The 18,204-nt window shown below is 40.0% G+C and overlaps 1 protein-coding gene across 1 annotated transcript; it reads left to right on the top strand.

Annotated features, from left to right (window-relative positions):
• Positions 1-14,412: 14,412 nt before the first annotated feature.
• cxcr4b (chemokine (C-X-C motif), receptor 4b) lies at positions 14,413-17,654 on the top strand. Its single transcript, XM_085135420.1, has 2 exons — positions 14,413-14,569; positions 14,953-17,654. Exons 1-2 carry the CDS (start codon positions 14,552-14,554, stop codon positions 16,081-16,083), a joined length of 1,149 nt encoding a protein of 382 aa, XP_084991546.1. The 5' UTR covers positions 14,413-14,551; the 3' UTR covers positions 16,084-17,654.
• Positions 17,655-18,204: the final 550 nt, after the last annotated feature.

Here is an 18,204-nt window from a genome sequence, read left to right as displayed (position 1 = left end):
TTCTCACCACACATCAGTTCGATAAGTTTCCTCTGTGGATGAGTTTGGGTTAGATATACAATTTCACAGGACAGAAGAGAGACAAGTCGAAGATGGATCAGAGGAGCCGTGAGAATTATGCATTACATAAGCAAACATAAAATAGATTCTTTAAAAAACTTGATTTATGACATCTTGTTGCCTGAAGTGTTACAAAGCTGATGTACTATCATTATCTGTGTAGGAGAAATAGAAAAGCCCTGCAGAGGATTTAGAAGCCTGATGATGGAAAAAAAAAAAAAAGAAGAAGATCTTTCTTAGTGTATTATGATGGCAGCTTGCCACTGGGCTTTAAAACGCAGTAAATGTTATGAATCATGGGGAATGAGAAATAAGAAAAAGTTGGTGTGCTCGGCATGCCAGGAAGGGAAAAAAGGTAAAAAAATAAAAATAAAAAAAACAGTAGGTGTTGCATGAGTCACCATTACTGGAGCGCTGTTGGAGGCCTCATACATGGTGAGTAAGACTAATGATAAGTCTGAAGAAGGGAAAGGTGAGTAAGATCAACATACAGGTGCAAGAGAAAGTCTGTTTACCTTTGCATTTCACACCATCAGAGGCAGGGATTATAACACAACATAAGGCCCTTTAAGAGATCAATGGGTTACATGATAACGTTGGATTAAATTCCAATGCTGACCTGAATAAAGCCAGCTAATAATCTTTATAGCCAGCTCAGATGTAACCAAAACACCAGCTTAATAACAGTGAAATAGCAAATATATCAGCGTTATATATTGGGGACACCCTAACTCCACAAAAAGAGGGTTCAAACCTTCTGTGTGGTGTTTGCATCTTCTCCCTTTACATGGGTTATAGCGTCCTTCCTTGGTCATGCATGTCTGTGGACAGGCTGGGTCTGTCCACAAACATGCATGTTAGGTTAACTGGGGTGGATATGATTTATGAGTGTGATGGTCTGTCTGTCAGTCTAGGTTGGCCCTGCGACAGCCGGTGACCCACACAATGACAGCTAGAACGAGCTCCATCACTACTTCCACCATGAACTTGATAAGCGATTAAGGAACTAAATGGATGGTTGGGTTGACACATGGGTAAATACATATTCTTTCTGCAAAAATATAAACTAATACATTAATAAATGAATCACTAACACTCTTGTGTCAGTGCCTTCTTTGCAAAACGTCTGAAACAGTGATGTCAAAACTTGCCACGGTAGAACGACAGGACGGACAGACGAATGTTAAGGTTGTGTCCACATATGATAGCAGTAAAGACGGAACTACTGATACAATTACTGCAAGAAATGAAGAAGTCATTTGGTTACCAAACAGCCGTAAATAGACATCCACACAACACCCACTCCGAATTCATAGATCAGAGTAATATCAGTCTGGTTTTCTTAATATCAACAACACTTTGAAGTCGTGTCAGTCTAAGTGTAAACTCTGTGTCATTTGCTGCATGAAACCTGTGATGTGAGCGCTTTATTGTGTTGTCAGAGAACTCAGCGGCGTCAGTTAACACATGTCCGATGTCGGCACAACTTACTATCTTTCAGGCAGCTTTTTCAGGCAGCTGACGGTTATTCAACCTGAAAATGTTTGCTGGGTTAATTACATAGTTGCACCTAAAGGGCAATTAGCTTAGGTTAGCCTGACTACTGGAGGCAGTGGGAAAAGTCTAGCCAGGCTCTGTCCAGTGATTAGAATAAATAAAAACCTACCACTACCATTAAAGCTGAATCACTGACACATCAAACACCGTTAGAGTGAAACAACTGTGGGGCAGGCAGCTCGTTATAAAGGTCAGTTAGCTGAGGGGGGCTGAAGATTGAGGTGATTATTCTCTATAGGTCACTAAGAGCAATCCTTTTCACGTGGATTGCATTCAGTTCTTACTTCCAGCTGTATATTTAAAATGCGTGCACCAATACTTAACGCTTCAGGGATTTGTCAAGATTTTGCTTTTGCTCTGCGAACAAATTTAAAGCTGTCATGTCGGTGGTTTAACCCCATTTCTTGGCATTTTGGTATAAAAGAGCAGCTCCCTGTCCCCCCACCTGCTTTTGTATTTGTCTTTTACTCTGTAATCGCTTCTGTTAGTGTGTTTGTTTTGCGTCATTTTAATGTAATACTTTTATCTTGAGCCACAGGACATAAAACTCACTGTCTTGTTTATTAAAAGCCAAACTTTATTACACTTTTATGCCATCGCCATGGAAGGAAGCACTTCAGAAAAACGTGATTCTGGCTTTTAGGGTTTGGTCCACAAAGCAAGAAAATATTATTTAAAAAGTCCCATTGTCGTCACGCTGTCATATGTACCCGTTTGACACATGGTTGCCACAAAAAACAATATCTATTTTAACCACTTGCGTATGTGAAAGCAGACAGAAAATATTTCTGTCTGCTTTGTGACTGGGTGATTGTCAGTCGTGTGAGTTGTGCTGCTAGTCAAAAGCAGAAGTCCCAAATAAATGTGCCCTCTCTTTCTATCTCCTTTAACCAGACAACATAAAACATCCTTTAAGGTGAGAAATGGAAGGATATTGCACTCCCAAAATTTGATGGTATATCATCAGCTTTATCAAATGAGTTTTGTGTCACTCTCATGTGTAAACCTATAAATTGTTTAAACAAAATGTGTTTCTTTAAAATTTCCATGTCTTGTGTGGTAGGTTTAAAATTCCAAAATGCATTATCTTTATGGTTCTTGATAGGACGTCTTTCTTTTTTTTTTTTGTAATGACTGTCACGTGTAATCTTATCTTGTGACATTTTCCGAAATTGGACATGGAAAAGTCTTTTTTTTAAAGAAAAGGGAAGTGATGTTTTTGTTTATCCACATCAAATGCTTCAGACTTGGGTGAAATTGAAACGTCACTTCTGCAGTTTTGTTTTTTGTTTTTTTTCCCAATAAATTTAAGCAGAAAACCCAGAGTCATATACATGAGGCGTATTTCAAATAAATGATATACTCATCTCTGGTTTAGAAGTAACTCCTCAGTGTGAAACCTCACAGCTATACTCAAAAGCACCTTCTTTTTTCCAGCACGCTGTCTCAACATCTGCTAATATATGTGTCAAAGTCACCTAATTTTGTCAGATAACATATAGAACCAGATGGAAGGCTCCCTAGAGGGAGAGGGGCCCTCATTAATTCTATTTTGCTGTGTACACACACACACACACACACACACATGCATCAGCCTAAGACATAAGCAGCTTGTTGATACCACAGAGAGTAGTTCTTACAGATCCAAAGCTGCCCTGAAGGAAAGAGGCCCATGATGGATCACGCATTGATTTGATTTAAAGTGAGGGTGAAAGCCGACGTCCATGCCCTCTGCCAGAGAGGTGAACCGTGATTGAGCAATGGCTGTCCAGAGGGTTCACTCAGGAAACTGTAAGTGGACAGGCTGGACCTGCTGCTAACAATCACCTTTTGTACAAATCAGCTGGAAATGAATTGTTGATTCACAGAGTGGAACAATAAGAGAATTCCTGCTGCAAGCTATTTCACCACACCGTGTCTGAGCTTGGAGACAAACACAGAAATTATTTGATTTTTTTCAATTGGCAGTCATTAAATATTCAATGTTTCGCATGCAATGAACGTGCCCAAGCCTTACCTGAGATTCTTCTGTTTACACATAATAATATTTCTGGTGCCGGCTGGGTTACTTGTCTCACGTCTTCCCCACCTACACACAGCGGTGAATCATGGCTTTGAAATCCAAATCGGAGTCCTTATCAGCACTGAGGAGCAAAAAGAAAGTGCCCGCCACACAGAGAGATGGTTTTTTGTTCTTTTTTATTTATTTATATATTTTTTGCATAAAATAGATAAGATGTGTTGTTTACACTGTTGGAAGAAGAATTCAAATAATTCACTTAAACACTTATTATTTGATATTAATACACTGGTTATAACAGTGTGCCAAATTAACAAATGCTGTAAATATGGGAAGGTTTGCAGAGTTTGTGCAGGCATTATGTGTTTATGTGACTGTAAAATGAGCAATTTAATGCTTTAATGCTATAGGGACAGTGTACAATACGTGTTGGTGTTTCAGTACGATTATCTATAACTCATGAGTACTACAGGTACAGATACGCTTGCCAGCCTTGACTACAGTTCTGTTTGCATAACAGAATTTCAAATCCTAAAAGTAAAGAAATGTGGTGACTACAAAGCACAAAAATTCCCCCTCTCTTTGTAGTGATGTATACGTATACAGCAAAACATCAGTAAATGGAAATGATGTAGTTCCTTAGAAATGTATGAGACATTATCGTAGCTGAGCATATTTTTCATTTTACTGCTGGCTGTTTGTATGCGTTTCATTTCTGAAAATCACTGTGCTACTACTCTCGTTTCTACCGCTTGTAAAAGCCTTTACTGTGTGATACACGTCAGGAAAACCCCTGTGATACACAGGAACTGATGTGATTTGCAGCTGCAACGTGTCTAAAACAAACAGAAAATAAAACAAGCGCTAGAAGAAAACAAAACAAAAAAATTGTCAGTACTTTCCATACAGTTTGACTGAAAGATGAGCCACTAAAAGGTTCTTTAGCAGTCTAATCTAATAGACTAGCACATGGTCGAGTGTGAAGGTTGCCAGTGGTGTCCAATAAACACTTCAAAACACACAAGGTTTATCTAAGATACAAGACCAAAGTAAACAGTGAATCACAGCAAGAGATGATACCAGCCGAAACACACATCCTGCTCTTACTGTCATACAGATGTTATTGATGATAACCCAGAAGCTTTGTTGACACTCCTGATAATGACACATTCTGCCACCTGCCTAGGGCCAGTCCTTTCTGGCCACCACAGCTCAAAGCAAATATCTAAGTGTCTCGCTGCTTGACAGATAATAATCAGTCTAAACAATATGAGTTCAGAGGAACTTGCTTCCACCTCGGGCCTGAAAAACCTCTGTCTGTGTCCAGAAAAGCAACATTTTATCACACCCTGCTCTTCAAACTCATGTGCGCTGTTGACCTGCCGCTAATAATTCACGGTTTGTCAGAAGGGAATGTACTTTGAGCAAATGGACCCTCAAATGCTGAGGGGATACCGGATTATAATTTTCAGAAGAACAAAGAGAACAAGCGCTAAAACAAACAGCATCTGTCGTATCCTGATCAATTCCCTTCCTGTGGGAATGCCGTGCTATTGGTATGCTGATAGAGTGACCAGTGCCCATCCTATATCCTGTCATAAACAAGTCTGAAGCATGCTCCAGCTAAATAATCAAAATCCGAAGAACGGATGCTGAGCTAGGCACAGCAAACCCACATGTATTATTTACTCCTTACTTTTGTTTACACAAAAACACAATAATCCTCACAGATTTGGGGCACTAGGGGGTAGGGAAGGCCCAGTATCAGCGGCGGGATCTATGGTCTTTGCAGTTTTTAGAAAAGAAAAGAATTCAATTGTGCTGAGAAAATAAACCCAAAGGCAGCTGAGTACAAAGGGCCTTGACTCCCAAGCGAGCACCTTCAGGAATCAACCAAAGAGTCGGTTTGAGGGGGAAACTCTATCATAAGGCCGAGGGAGTACTGACGGTCGGTTTGTTTAGCTCTAAATCCTGCTATTTTTTATTCACAAGGGGCGCACCTGGTCTGCCTTGATACAAACATGAGTAGAAACAGTGTCGTGACTCCCTCCAATAGCATTAGGATGCTTCTTTCTTAAATAATGCACATTTCAGTATAAGTGCTTCCTTTGTTTCCATATCTTCAGTATCAGACGAAAAAGCTTTGACATTGCCAGAGCGAAGAAAACACTCAGCAAGTTCACCTGTGTTTATTCCAGGTGAAATAGAAAATTGGCACATGGTTGGAATTGCTTCACATGAGGCTCCAGTGTAACCGGTAGACGATGATTAACTCATGTGACTCATAAAGTGAGAACCATAGCAGAAAAACAAAATTTTTGTTGTTTTACAACCCGCTGCCCTTTCCTGGAGACGTTAGGAAAAAGAACATAAAACAATTATTTGCTTTGTGTTCGCTTCAGGCAGTTAGTGTAGACAGTGTCATTTTTAAGACAGGGCGGCACCACGTGGGCGGTGAAGCTTCCCTCTGGCCGAGGCTGATATATATATATATTCCTCCTGTGGTGCTTTGTTCTGGTCTGGTGCTGGACACTCACTCTGGATCGGAGAGTAATGTCACTCATCACAGGAACCTCTGTCCATCGATACACAAATCCACCTTGTCAGTTTTCCATCAGTGGGTTTAAATAATGAATGAAGCCCGTCTCCTTGTGCTGAGTGGAGCTATAAATCAGCACTAAAAGCAAACTGCCCAAGGCAATACAATAGGTTTTACAAACACACGCACACTCCCTCTGTGGAAAGCTTAAAATGCTATGTTTTTGCAGAATAATCTGACGCTTGGTAATGCTTATACCTTGCTATGTTTGGTCTGGTGCTGACCGGCAAAATAAAATAACATCACTTACGTTTCATTTTGCAAATGCACTTTTTGTGCTCCAGTTTTTTTTTTAAATATTTCAGCATGTTGACTAAAAGCCAGCAATTCCCAGAAAAATATGCCATCAAGTATTTGTTTGTTTTTTTACAGCTACAAATTTGGTTTAAAACTATAAATTAGAAAATTTGTTATGTTGTGTGGCCTAATTAGTTGCAAATTGAAATAAATTGCAACAGTTTAAAAATGCATTTGTGTACTGGTGAGTTTTTTCTGAGAAAAACTGCTGCTAAAAAAAATCCTGCAAAACTTTTGAAGTTAGGAGCAGCGGTTGAAAAGACAGTCTGGCATGGCATCAGGTTTATTCCCTCTTTCCCTTCTGTGGTTACTCGACCCTGGAAAGCTTATCTACTGTCATCTGGTCTATTGTTTCTGCTATCTGAGGTGATCAGCGCTGAGCTGAGCCTCTGTTCACATTTGAGCCCCCCCCTCCCTCTTCCACATCCACACGGGCCAGATGGAGGACCTTCACCTGCGGGGACCCTGAAAGAACACTCGCTGTGATCTTCTGTCGTATACAAATGCATGAGAGGGATCTCCCTCAGTGTCTGTAAAAAAAAAAAGTAACTCAGGGAACTCTTTCAGAAAATGATTTACATTCCTTCTACGGCAGGTCTCTGATGTGCAGAGGCAGTGGAAGCTATATAACCTTGTTTCTTTGAGAAAACTTGAAAAGAAAAGATTGAACATCTAAACTGCCGTGCAAATGAACCCGGTTTAATCATCCACACAAGCAAATGTGTGCTTGTTTTTTGGTTTTTTTTCCATAACGTACTTCCACTCATGACTGATAAACTCCACTAGGCACTGGAGTCTGTTTTGATAGTATTTTAACACTGTTGCAAGGCAAAACCACAGTGGAGACGTTGCTGAAAAAGGAAAAGGAACCCTGGTTGCATTTATCATGGACTCATAGAAAACACCCTTCCTATGTAAAAACTGGCTGCATTTCTCAAGCGGCTGTAACTTGCCTTGGATCTGCGCCATGTGTGGATAAATTTCTCCTAACTGCTTGAGGGCAGTGTCAACCATTTCACTTTTTATTGGTTCATGCCCTTGTGTCTAATTCTGCAGGGACTCCATGTCAGGACAGGCAGCAGCAGGATTCGGGGTAATCAGCGTGAAAATGTGCTGGAGTAAAAATTGCCTGCTTCCAGTTGTCAGACCAGTGGCTGAGGAGTAAGCTTGTTAGTATCATGTAGGAAATACGAAAATAAATCACTTGGGCCTCATGTTGAAGGCATAACGCGTGTGTGTTGCTGTCCTACTGTGACCCCAAATTGACTTCATCGCTGCAGTCAGAATGATTAACATATTTTAAACTCACTTTAACCCCTCAGAACCGGATACTTAAAGGTTCGTTTCAAACCCACTGGGCTAAATGTTGCAAACTCTTTCTCTAATTGCACACAGACACTCAAATACATCATTGTGCAGGTAAGATTTGGGGGCACAAAGCGATGAAAAAGACAGAAGTCAAAAGACCGCAGATTAGAAGTTAATTTCTCTCCAGATTATCAAACTCACGCTTTCTTCCAATTAATCAACATGGACATGAATTTGCAGTGTAAAGACTCCTTGCACAGCCTTGCATTTAACACTGATTTCATCAAGTTATCGTGACCTTGACTGAGTTGAGTTCTTTAAAAGGGTCGGCAACACATGCAACCCAACAGCTAAGTAGGAAGTTTAAGAGGGTGCTTTCCAAAGATAAGGAGCAAGCTTTGTCTTTAAAGTGGCTCTATTGTTCAAACTCGATCCCTTTCCTCAAATACAAACACAGATACCAAGCAAGCCGGATACTTTTACAACATTTTTGAGGAAATATAATCATTAATAAGTCTTTGTGCCAACCAAACTATATTCCTCTGACAATGACAGCCACTGCGTACCATTCAAATAACGGAGAAAAAAAGGAGTGGGGTTATGGTCGTTTTCTGTAAAATACCCGCTTTTATAATTAAAGTCATGAGATAAGTTTTAAGAGTATCAGTTCCCCGCTGTCATGTTTTACACACTGAGGCTTGATGCGTCTTGTCTCGACACAAGACAAAACCCAAACAAAGGCGCAGAGAGAAAGAAGGATGAGTCTCTGGCGTTGGACGAGAGCCTCCAACCACCCAACCCCCACAAGCAACCTTGTCCCTTGTACAAACCTTCACGATTAAGAAAACAAAGCGTACCCTTACAGAGCACTGACTGATAGACAGATAAAGACGTTTTGCATTCCAGGGTACATAATGCATTGAAATATGTGCAAACATGAGGGAATGAATTCAGATGATATTAAGTCATTTAAAAACACAAAGCTTCAGTCCTTGTACATTACAGAGCCCCCCATGACCTGCTTTCCACAAAACAGATGTAATACTTACTATACATGATTCATATGGCTCTGACAGTGTGGATAAGGTCAGGGTAAAAATATCTGATCCAGCAAAAGCACTGTAATAACTTGAGAATGTTTCTGAAGCACCAAATTCAACTGCCAGTGAAACCCTGCTAGTACATTTGTAAGCACACACAGTTCTTTGCATGTACAGGGAGACTCTACACACAGACCACATTTAATTCCTCAGACAAGAGATTAAAGGTATTTGAGTTACCAAAACCTTTGGTATATTTACGGGCAACACCCAAAGTCAGCTTCAATAACAAAGGGTGGATGTTATTTTCTATGTGGTGATTTTAAAAAACGTGCGGGAGATATTTGAGCAGCGCTATCATTATGAAAAATTATCACATGTCGACTTGCCGAGGGGGGGCGGGATGAGTTGGAACTGGAGGGCTGGCGTTGACTGAATCGCACCGCTCATTCTTTTCTTTATCTCACTGGCATTCTTCTGCCTCATTTCAATAGCCATTCTTTACTGAAGAGCCCCCTTTGCTGCTGTTCACACTTGTAGTGATTTGTATTCTAAGTAGCTCAGAGATCTTTTGTATTCTGAGCCGATAGCAATCTGAATCCTCATGCTGACATGGGAGGCTGGAGATATCCTCCTGGAGCCAGAAAGGGTCTTATTTATTTTGAGTAGTGAGATCTGTTTTGTTTAAATCCTAAAAAAAAAAAAAAAAAAAAAAAGAAAAATGGCAAGCACTGTGTGCACACATTCTAAAAACGATGAGAAGGGTGAGCTCTAAAACAGGATAGATTGCTCTGAATGGTTAATGCCTAGGAATTTAATTTTCTTATTTACATTTCATAAAATAGATATGAATAAAATTAATTAAAAACCCAAAAGCACCCAACTAAATGCCAACTAACAAAGAAGACAAGCAAAAAGTTTTGTGTCGTCCATCGGCATGTCTGTACCGAATATAAAAGATGGATGCGGACGAGAAGGTAAACCAGCATCAGCTCGCATTACCTTCTCAGCTTAGCTAGAAGACGCATCTGTTATTAACTGTGACATTGGTCATATTAATTGGGAAGCTAATAGAAAATAGGTGCCTGCTCCACAGACCTGTGCAGATGTTTTGAGCCACCACTTGTTTCTTTATATTTTCCTAGGTAAATGGGAAATAGGTGCAAATACTCGATATTAGCCAAAGTTTGGACTAATTAACATGCTTGAAAATTAACATTTGGTGAGACCCTTTTCTTCCTGTTTCCCTTGCTTAAAAATGGCTTCTTCACAGCCACCAGGTGGTAACCTCATGCATCTCTCAGGTTCTTTGTCAGGTCCTTGCTGGATTTTCTTTATATTTCTTAAGAACACAACCTCCAGATACTGTTTATCTGCTGGAGATATTTTTTAGGCCTTTGACTTCTTCATTTATTTTCTACAGTGCTTTTTCAGTTTCCTCTATTTGTAAAGGACTGCCAAGTTAATGCATTTTCGGGAATCACCTACTGCTGCATAAACACTTTTTAACGTCAAACTGTGTCATCTTTGGCATTTTCATAGATAATACAAAAGAAATATGCACAGATTATGTGTTTTGTGACAGGCTGCTAGCAACGAAGTGCCTGAAGATACAATAATGTTTGGGTTTTTTTGTTTTTCTTCTTGTTAAGTTGATGATTACATGTAGGAATAACACTGGTTCATGTCTTGATTTAGGTTCTTTTTCTTTTGCGTGAATGATTTATAGGTCACTGTTGGGTGGCTAGGCTAAAAAAATTCCTCTGAAAATGGTCAGTCAAAGGGACTTGACTGAAAATGAGCAAAAAGGCAACCAAATCCTATAGAAAAGGGCCGTTAAATTAGCAACTTAATTTAAAACATTGCCATGCCTTTGTGGCCATTCTGATTTAACACTTATCTTTTATTTTGACCGGGCCACACTGTTTAATTGAGCTAAGAGGATTTGAAAGTAGAAACTGAGATGTAAACCTTTTAATGAGGTCACAGATCAAGGGAACATTTTCTATTCCCTTCTAAACAATGTGACTTATTTTTGGAATTCAAGGAGTCACACTTCCCACATTGGTCATTAGAAAAACAAATGTATGCATTTCCGCAAGCCTCACTTTTTCAGCAAGATTTGCATTTGAGTTATGAGAGAAGCTACGTCACCTGGCTTCCCTCATGACCACACCACAATGGTTTATGCCAGTCAGCACTCATCACCCGTTTCATCATTGAATGGTTGTTATCAGTTGAAAGAACTCCTGTAGATGTCATTAGTACCTGCCTATTGAGCCACCTAGCAGGCTCAATAGGCAGGTATCACCTAATTTGATGGTGGTTGTTCTGCCTTGCTGCACAACAATAACGGGTTGGGTATTGCCACTTTCAAGCAGTATAGTGCTTAAAACTAAACTCTGCATGAGGGTGGAGAAGGGGTGGGTGTGTCATAATTAATGACACTTACATGCCAGACTTCAATTTGAGACAACAGATATAAAACACAGGGATTTTGACTGTGGTGTTGCTCATTGTTTTTAGGCTCCACATTTTGAAGCCTCATTCTTAGCATCTTGGCCTCCATTGCATTTGGTTTGTACTAGTCAGATAAATCTACAAAAATGCAAAGACCACAAACATGATAAAGTGGGACAGTTCAGTTTGTCAAATTAGCAGAAGTGAGGGCAAACAGAAAGCTATCTGCTACACTCCTTGTGTAAGGACATTTTGCAATCAAAGCAACTATGTCTTTAACTTCAATGTCAAGTTTGAAATCCACCCACTGTATAGTTGTTTTTGAAAAGGTACTAGGCTGTAAACTTGGGCTTTAATGCTGCTAATTGGGTATTTTAACATAGTCGTCTATAGGGTGGTTGGAGAAAACCTCACATGGCCATTAGAGGAACTGCAGTTCTTTGTTTTTCTGCTTTGGCTTAATTTTTCAGCACCAAAAAAGAAGATTAAGACTCATTATTTGATTATATTTAGGCACCAAAAACTACTACTGGGTTGTTTTCTGCTTTTCACCTATTAGAACATAATAAGGCACTTTCTGGACTACAAGGCCAAGCCTATAAGAGTGAGTACCATTTATAAAGACCTTTCAAGTGTGGGGTGACATTTGAAACCAGCATGGGCAAGACTTACATCAGATGCTGTATGAGCTACTACAACACAAGTATTTCTTAATTTTTGCTCCACTTTCAGCTGGTTTCATTAATAATCGGATTTGCCAACTTGCTCCCTCCACTGACCTGACTGAAAATAGCCCGTAATAGATTATAATAGATTGATGCTTTATCCAATAGCCTGCTAAATCCTATTTCAAAGTGTCCCTCAAAAAGCATAGTTTAGACTGCTGCAGCTGTATGTTCTCAGCTGTGTAATTTCAAAAACCTTTAAATCCACAACACAAAACCTTGGAATTGAAAACAGGCCTTGGGAATATAAGCAAAATGTTTGGTTTTCAACCTACAAAAGCTTGAGAAAGAAAAATAGTTCTGAAAATATCTTCAAAAAGTGAGTCGTTAGAATTCCTCTCTGTGGCCAAAATGATTTATGGAATGTAGAAAATTAAATGCTTTGTGTTATTCAGCACTGAAATGGAATCCAGCAATTCTGCTCGTGGACTGATAACAGAACAACTGTCTCCGTCTGAACGGCATTGATAACAGCATCATACCAATACAGTGGCCTTTCTCTGAGCTGCAGGTTCCCCTTGTTTCCTCCCCTCAGGAGTCCAGCTGCATGGGGATCTGAGAACAACAAACAGGATTAATCTACAGCAGAGTTTCAACGCGTAACCGTTTCAGTCGGTTTAATTCACATCCAGTGATGTGTGATTAATATCTCTGAGAATATTGATCTGTGCTATTTACTACAGTTGTTTAATTTTTACTTTTACACGTACAGCAAGCTGCACACGCCACAACTACAGAAAGTGAAAACGTAAAATGCACATCTCTGTCTCTGCCGCACTGCCGGGGATTTTACAAATACATCAAGGACAGAAAGATACACACGCCTTGACTGAACGGCTAATATCAATTCGTTACATCAGTTTGAGTGACAAGCAGGTCTGACTCTCCTTAGGTCACCTTCGGTTTTTACATTGGACATTTTATTGTAGAGGAAACATAATGCCACAGCCACAAAACAAATAAATGGCAGTTTCGGTCCATCTTCTTATATTAGCAGGAATTTTATGAGTAAGGCATGACTATGGTATTTTCCAAAAAAACCTCCTCATTTTGAGCACCATGATGTTCTCTTAAACCTTTGTTAGATCTCACTGCCGATTTTATTTAATTAAATTGTGAACTGTGGAGACTTTTTCAAGGCTGTTAATGTTTTTAAACGGTATGTGTCTCTAACAGAGTGCTTTCAGCTTTTAAACTTTAATCATGCCTACTTTGGTATACCGCTTTATAAATGTGCTCAGAGTTGATATAGGCAAGGGGGGGAAACACGTGCCTCCCATAATTCAAAACGAATGCGTCTAGAAAGCCAAGATCAGCCCTTATCATGAGGAGGAGATCAGTGATGAAGATGGGACTCACAAAATCTATCACTGCTCTCATATATCAAAGACAAGAAGTGGTATTTGCGTGCCACATGGAGCATATTCAGTTTCAAACTACCGTCAGTTCCGTCTCAGAGGAGGGCGGGGAGTTTTGTGTGGCCCGGTCGCGCTGTCATTACCCAACTGAAATCAGAGTGGTTTGGTGGAGCCGTGGGAGAATGAATGCTTTGCACACTGACGTTTGAAAGCCGTTTGGAAAAAAAAAAAAGTTATAGGGTGTGTGGTTCTTTTTTAGATCCGCTGGGGGTCATTTAGCACTTAAGAGCGCAGACATAACAGCGCTTGAAAAGTGACAGGTTGTGTATAAAGGTGAGGAGAAACTCAGTCCTCTGCTGATGAAATCTGTCATCGGAAACGGTTATTAAGTGATTTGTTAGGAGAAATATAAGACGGCGAGGGTGTGGGGGCTTAATGACCAGCTTAAATGTCAGACCTCACTTTACGCAGCCTGAGGAGTGAAGCGCTAAATGTGAGCCAGATTACGTGTAACGTGAAAAAGCCCGTGTAATTCTAAAATTGCCCTAATTTCCATATAACTCAACTGTTGGGACTTTTGTAGGGAGCCCTTTTCCTCTTTTAGTGTCTGTAATCGCGTGTGATGGTATTTATATGTTCTCCAAAACGTCATTGAGTAAGCACAACATTTCACTGCGGCGCTCTTAACTTTTTACATTTAAAAAACACAAATCTATCGAGATTTAATGAAAAAGAGACAAAACATCAACAAAAATGTTTATTCTTGAACCTAATCCGAGATTTCATTAATTACACATTTTTCACAGTTGCCAAATTGGTTTTATACACCGTTTCCAGACGCGTACTTCAGCTCCTTGCGTTTTTTTTTTTAAATGTAGCAGGTAAAACCAAACGTTTCTCGAACACATACTTTCACAAACGCCCTTACCACAAGTACAGAAGTTTGATTTATAGCGAACCTTTTTGGAGACTTTGCGTGCATCCTGCTGCTGCTCCTCCCTCCCTTTCGGGGGAGGAGTTAATGGCACGGAATAGTATTTATTGGCAGGCGCTGAAACAAACAACTTATCATCGTGCGTCTCATGCCAACCTTTACTCATTAGTCCCAAAGTTGGATTGTTATCACCATGGATGAAAGCGTGGAGGTGAGTGTTTTTCTGTTGTTCCCCCAACCTGTGTGTGGGATGGTTATCTTGTTGTATGTGTGACTTTTTTCTTTCTTTTTTTGCTTGAATAAAGTTGATGTTTTCCACGTGTTTGCAGTCGAGTAATTCACTGGTCTTAAACTTAGTGTCTCCTTCCATACAAAGTAATTCGAAGATATAAAGTAATTTGAAGAAGAAGAGGAAGAAGAGGACTTTCTCATTGTCACTTCCAACTTAAGACAAAAGTTATGATAAAATATTATAATGTATTTATAGGAGATGTATAATACATTTTTAGGTAATCTGCCGCTCTTAAGTAATTAAATGATCCTCTTAGATCTCTTATGTTTTCTAACTTTTGAATCTTTTTTTCTCTTTTCCAGTTCAACTATGACTATATTTTTACCAGCAACACTTCTGACAACATATCAGAAGGGTCTGGATTTGATTTTCCAGACCTGAATTTACCAGAGATCTGTGGCCAGACATTCAGCAATGACTTCAACAAAATCTTCCTACCTTCAGTGTACGGAATAATATCCATTCTTGGGATAGTTGGTAATGGATTAGTTGTACTAGTCATGGGTTACCAGAAAAAGGTCAAAACAATGACGGACAAGTACCGGCTCCATCTGTCTGTCGCTGACCTCCTGTTTGTCCTCACTCTGCCCTTTTGGGCTGTGGATGTAGCCAAAAACTGGTACTTTGGAGGTTTCCTCTGCGTGTCTGTGCACATGATCTACACCATCAACCTGTACAGTAGCGTGCTGATTCTGGCCTTCATCAGTCTGGACAGATACTTGGCAGTTGTACGGGCTACCAACAGCCAAGCCACGAGGAAGCTTCTTGCAAATAGAGTGATCTACATGGGTGTGTGGCTGCCGGCAACCATTCTGACCATACCTGACATGGTCTTTGCAAGAGTGCAGAGCGTGAGCTCTTCAAATATCAACTTCAAAGAACAAAGCAAGGACACGGCAGACTCCAGGACTATCTGCCAGCGCATGTATCCAGTGGAAAGTGAAGTCATATGGATAGTTGTTTTCCGCTTCCAGCACATCCTGGTGGGCTTCGTTCTGCCAGGCTTGGTTATCCTCATCTGCTACTGCATTATCATAACAAAGCTGGCACAAGGCGCAAAGGGCCAGACACTGAAGAAAAAGGCATTGAAGACCACAATCATTCTTATCTTTTGCTTTTTTTGTTGCTGGCTCCCCTACTGTGTTGGCATCTTTTTGGACAACCTCGTGATGCTGGGTGTGCTCTCCCCCTCATGTGAACTGCAGCAAGCGCTGGGCAAGTGGATTTCTGTCACTGAGGCGCTAGCCTATTTTCACTGCTGCCTAAACCCCATCCTCTATGCTTTCTTGGGAGTTAAGTTTAAAAAATCAGCTAAGAGTGCACTGACAGCGAGCAGCAGATCAAGTCAGAAAGTGACTCTCATGACAAAAAAGCGAGGGCCAATTTCATCTGTGTCAACCGAGTCGGAGTCCTCGAGTGTTTTGTCAAGTTAACTGTCAGCCTCGGAGTCTGTGACTTGATACTCTCAGGAGTGAAAAAGCTAAGCTGTAATTTCAAAGAACTACGATCTGTACAATTGTAAATGAAAGAGTTTTTATACGTGAAGATTTTTTTGTGTGTGTGTGTGCCTTTGTACTTCAGTCGTGTGGCTTTTGTGGTTCTTATTTTCTGTATTTTATTTTCTGTTCCTCAAAGCAGATCGTGTCCTCAGGCAGTGCCTCATTTCCATTCATTCAGTTTTACAATCAATACCCATTGTCCTAGTTTTTATCCTATAGTCTTTGATGCTGTATCAAAGCTCGAACACACAATGTGTGTTGTCCTTTCTGGGGTTTTTTAGGACTGGTAGCTGCTTTTTGAAACATGTACATAGTTTGTAGCATATCTATGTTCGCACCTAAGCTGTGCGATTATCTGAAAGCTATAATTTATTGCTGTCATCCACACTGGAGTTTTGTAAAATAACTTTTGTAAAAGTCTTTCAAAATGATTTTTTTGTACTGTTTTTTATGTGTTTGTATTGAAAATAAAAGAAACTCAAACATATTTTGTGGTGCGCCTTTTCACTGGCTTCTACTCCCGTGTGTGCATGTGTATTATCAAGGGGGTTGGGGGAGTGTCACACAAATGTCACCACCTGAACTGGCTGAAAAGCAGGAGGAATGAACAGACAGGCCCTGTAATTGCAAGAACATCTGTGCACTTTTACATCTTAAGCAGCTGTGACACAAAAGCTAAAGTCTTCAGTTTTAATTAGTGACCATATGGGTCTTAAGAAAGATTAAGGTCCCCTTTGACTTATTGACTTTTATCATTCTCTGTCATTCAGAAGTTCAATGACTCAACTTGGTCATTCTTTGACTCACAGAATGGAAATAATAATTCAGAACTGAAGTCTGAAGATGCAAAATAAGAAGGATTAAATCTGATATTATACAGTGATAACATAAAATATATTGCTTTGAACAGACGCACCAGTTTTTCTGTTTTGAATCTTTTATCTTCTTTCATCACACTAAACATTTAATGTGCAAAGAACAAAGACAAGAGAGATGCTCGGGCTAGGAAGGACAACAATAGTTTTCAAGTAGAATAAAGCCATCAAATGGCTGCAGTACAATGCAGCCCTGGCATTTATTCAGTGGATTTCCATGTCTACATGTAGAAGAGGTGAGAAGTCCTTGCATCAAGCTGCTGTGCCATGCAGTGCAGTCATTCATTCATTCAAAGCTTCAACTGAGATACATTTCCATGTCTTTACATATAGAAAAGGTGAGAAGTGCTTCCATCCACCCACAAAGTTAGTGGGTATTTTCCTCTCACAGTAAAGCAGAATTAAACATGAGGCGCTTTTTGGATTTGGAAATGGACCCAAACAATCCAGAATTAGCATAAGAGTTTGCTTTTATCACAAAGTGCAGGAAAAAACCCTTTACTGTATTCACATAACTCACATAACTGTTCTTGATCCGCATTCCTTTTTGCTGGATGGTGATCATCACAACTATCGTGTGCAAGATTGCACTCAGATTACACATATCAGGGTTATGCACTACTCGAGTGACTTGATATCAGGTATTGAACATAGAAATATCTGTATCATCTGTTAATGGACTTGACTGATTATATGTTTTGATAATTTCCTTTTCAGAAACACAGAGCATCGGTATAATAAAATGGATACGCAGATGGCGTTTTCCTCGAGACTGACTAAAGTGCCCATTTAAGTGCATAAATTTTAAGTGGTCAGCCCCCCGAGGGAATCCATCCTTGGCTGAAAGAAGGTGCCCTTTCATCCATTATTAAAGCCATTATTCTCTCTGTTTGGTCAAAATATACTGTTGAACAACTCAAGTCTACACTGCTGCTCTTCTGCACTGCCAGTGTTGTGTTTTTTGTTGCAAAACATCAATATCCTCTCTTGCAAAAATGCAAACTTTCTGACATGTGATGTAGCAGGCAAAACAAACCCGTGCAGAGAAGTGTTTCTTGTTTGGCTTTCTGGGTTAAAGGCCAAAGCTGTTGAAGTAGGGAGGAAATTGTTTCAATTGGTCATTCATTATCTCTATGGATTCTGGTGCAAAGTTTCAGACTGGGACTTCAGCCTATTGTTC

This window comes from Neolamprologus multifasciatus, chromosome 16 (genome assembly GCF_963576455.1).
Source record: "Neolamprologus multifasciatus chromosome 16, fNeoMul1.2, whole genome shotgun sequence".
Classification (NCBI taxonomy): Eukaryota; Metazoa; Chordata; class Actinopteri; order Cichliformes; family Cichlidae; genus Neolamprologus; species Neolamprologus multifasciatus.
The sequence above is the reverse complement of the archived record's forward strand: the minus strand, read 5'-3'. Positions and strand labels throughout refer to the sequence as shown.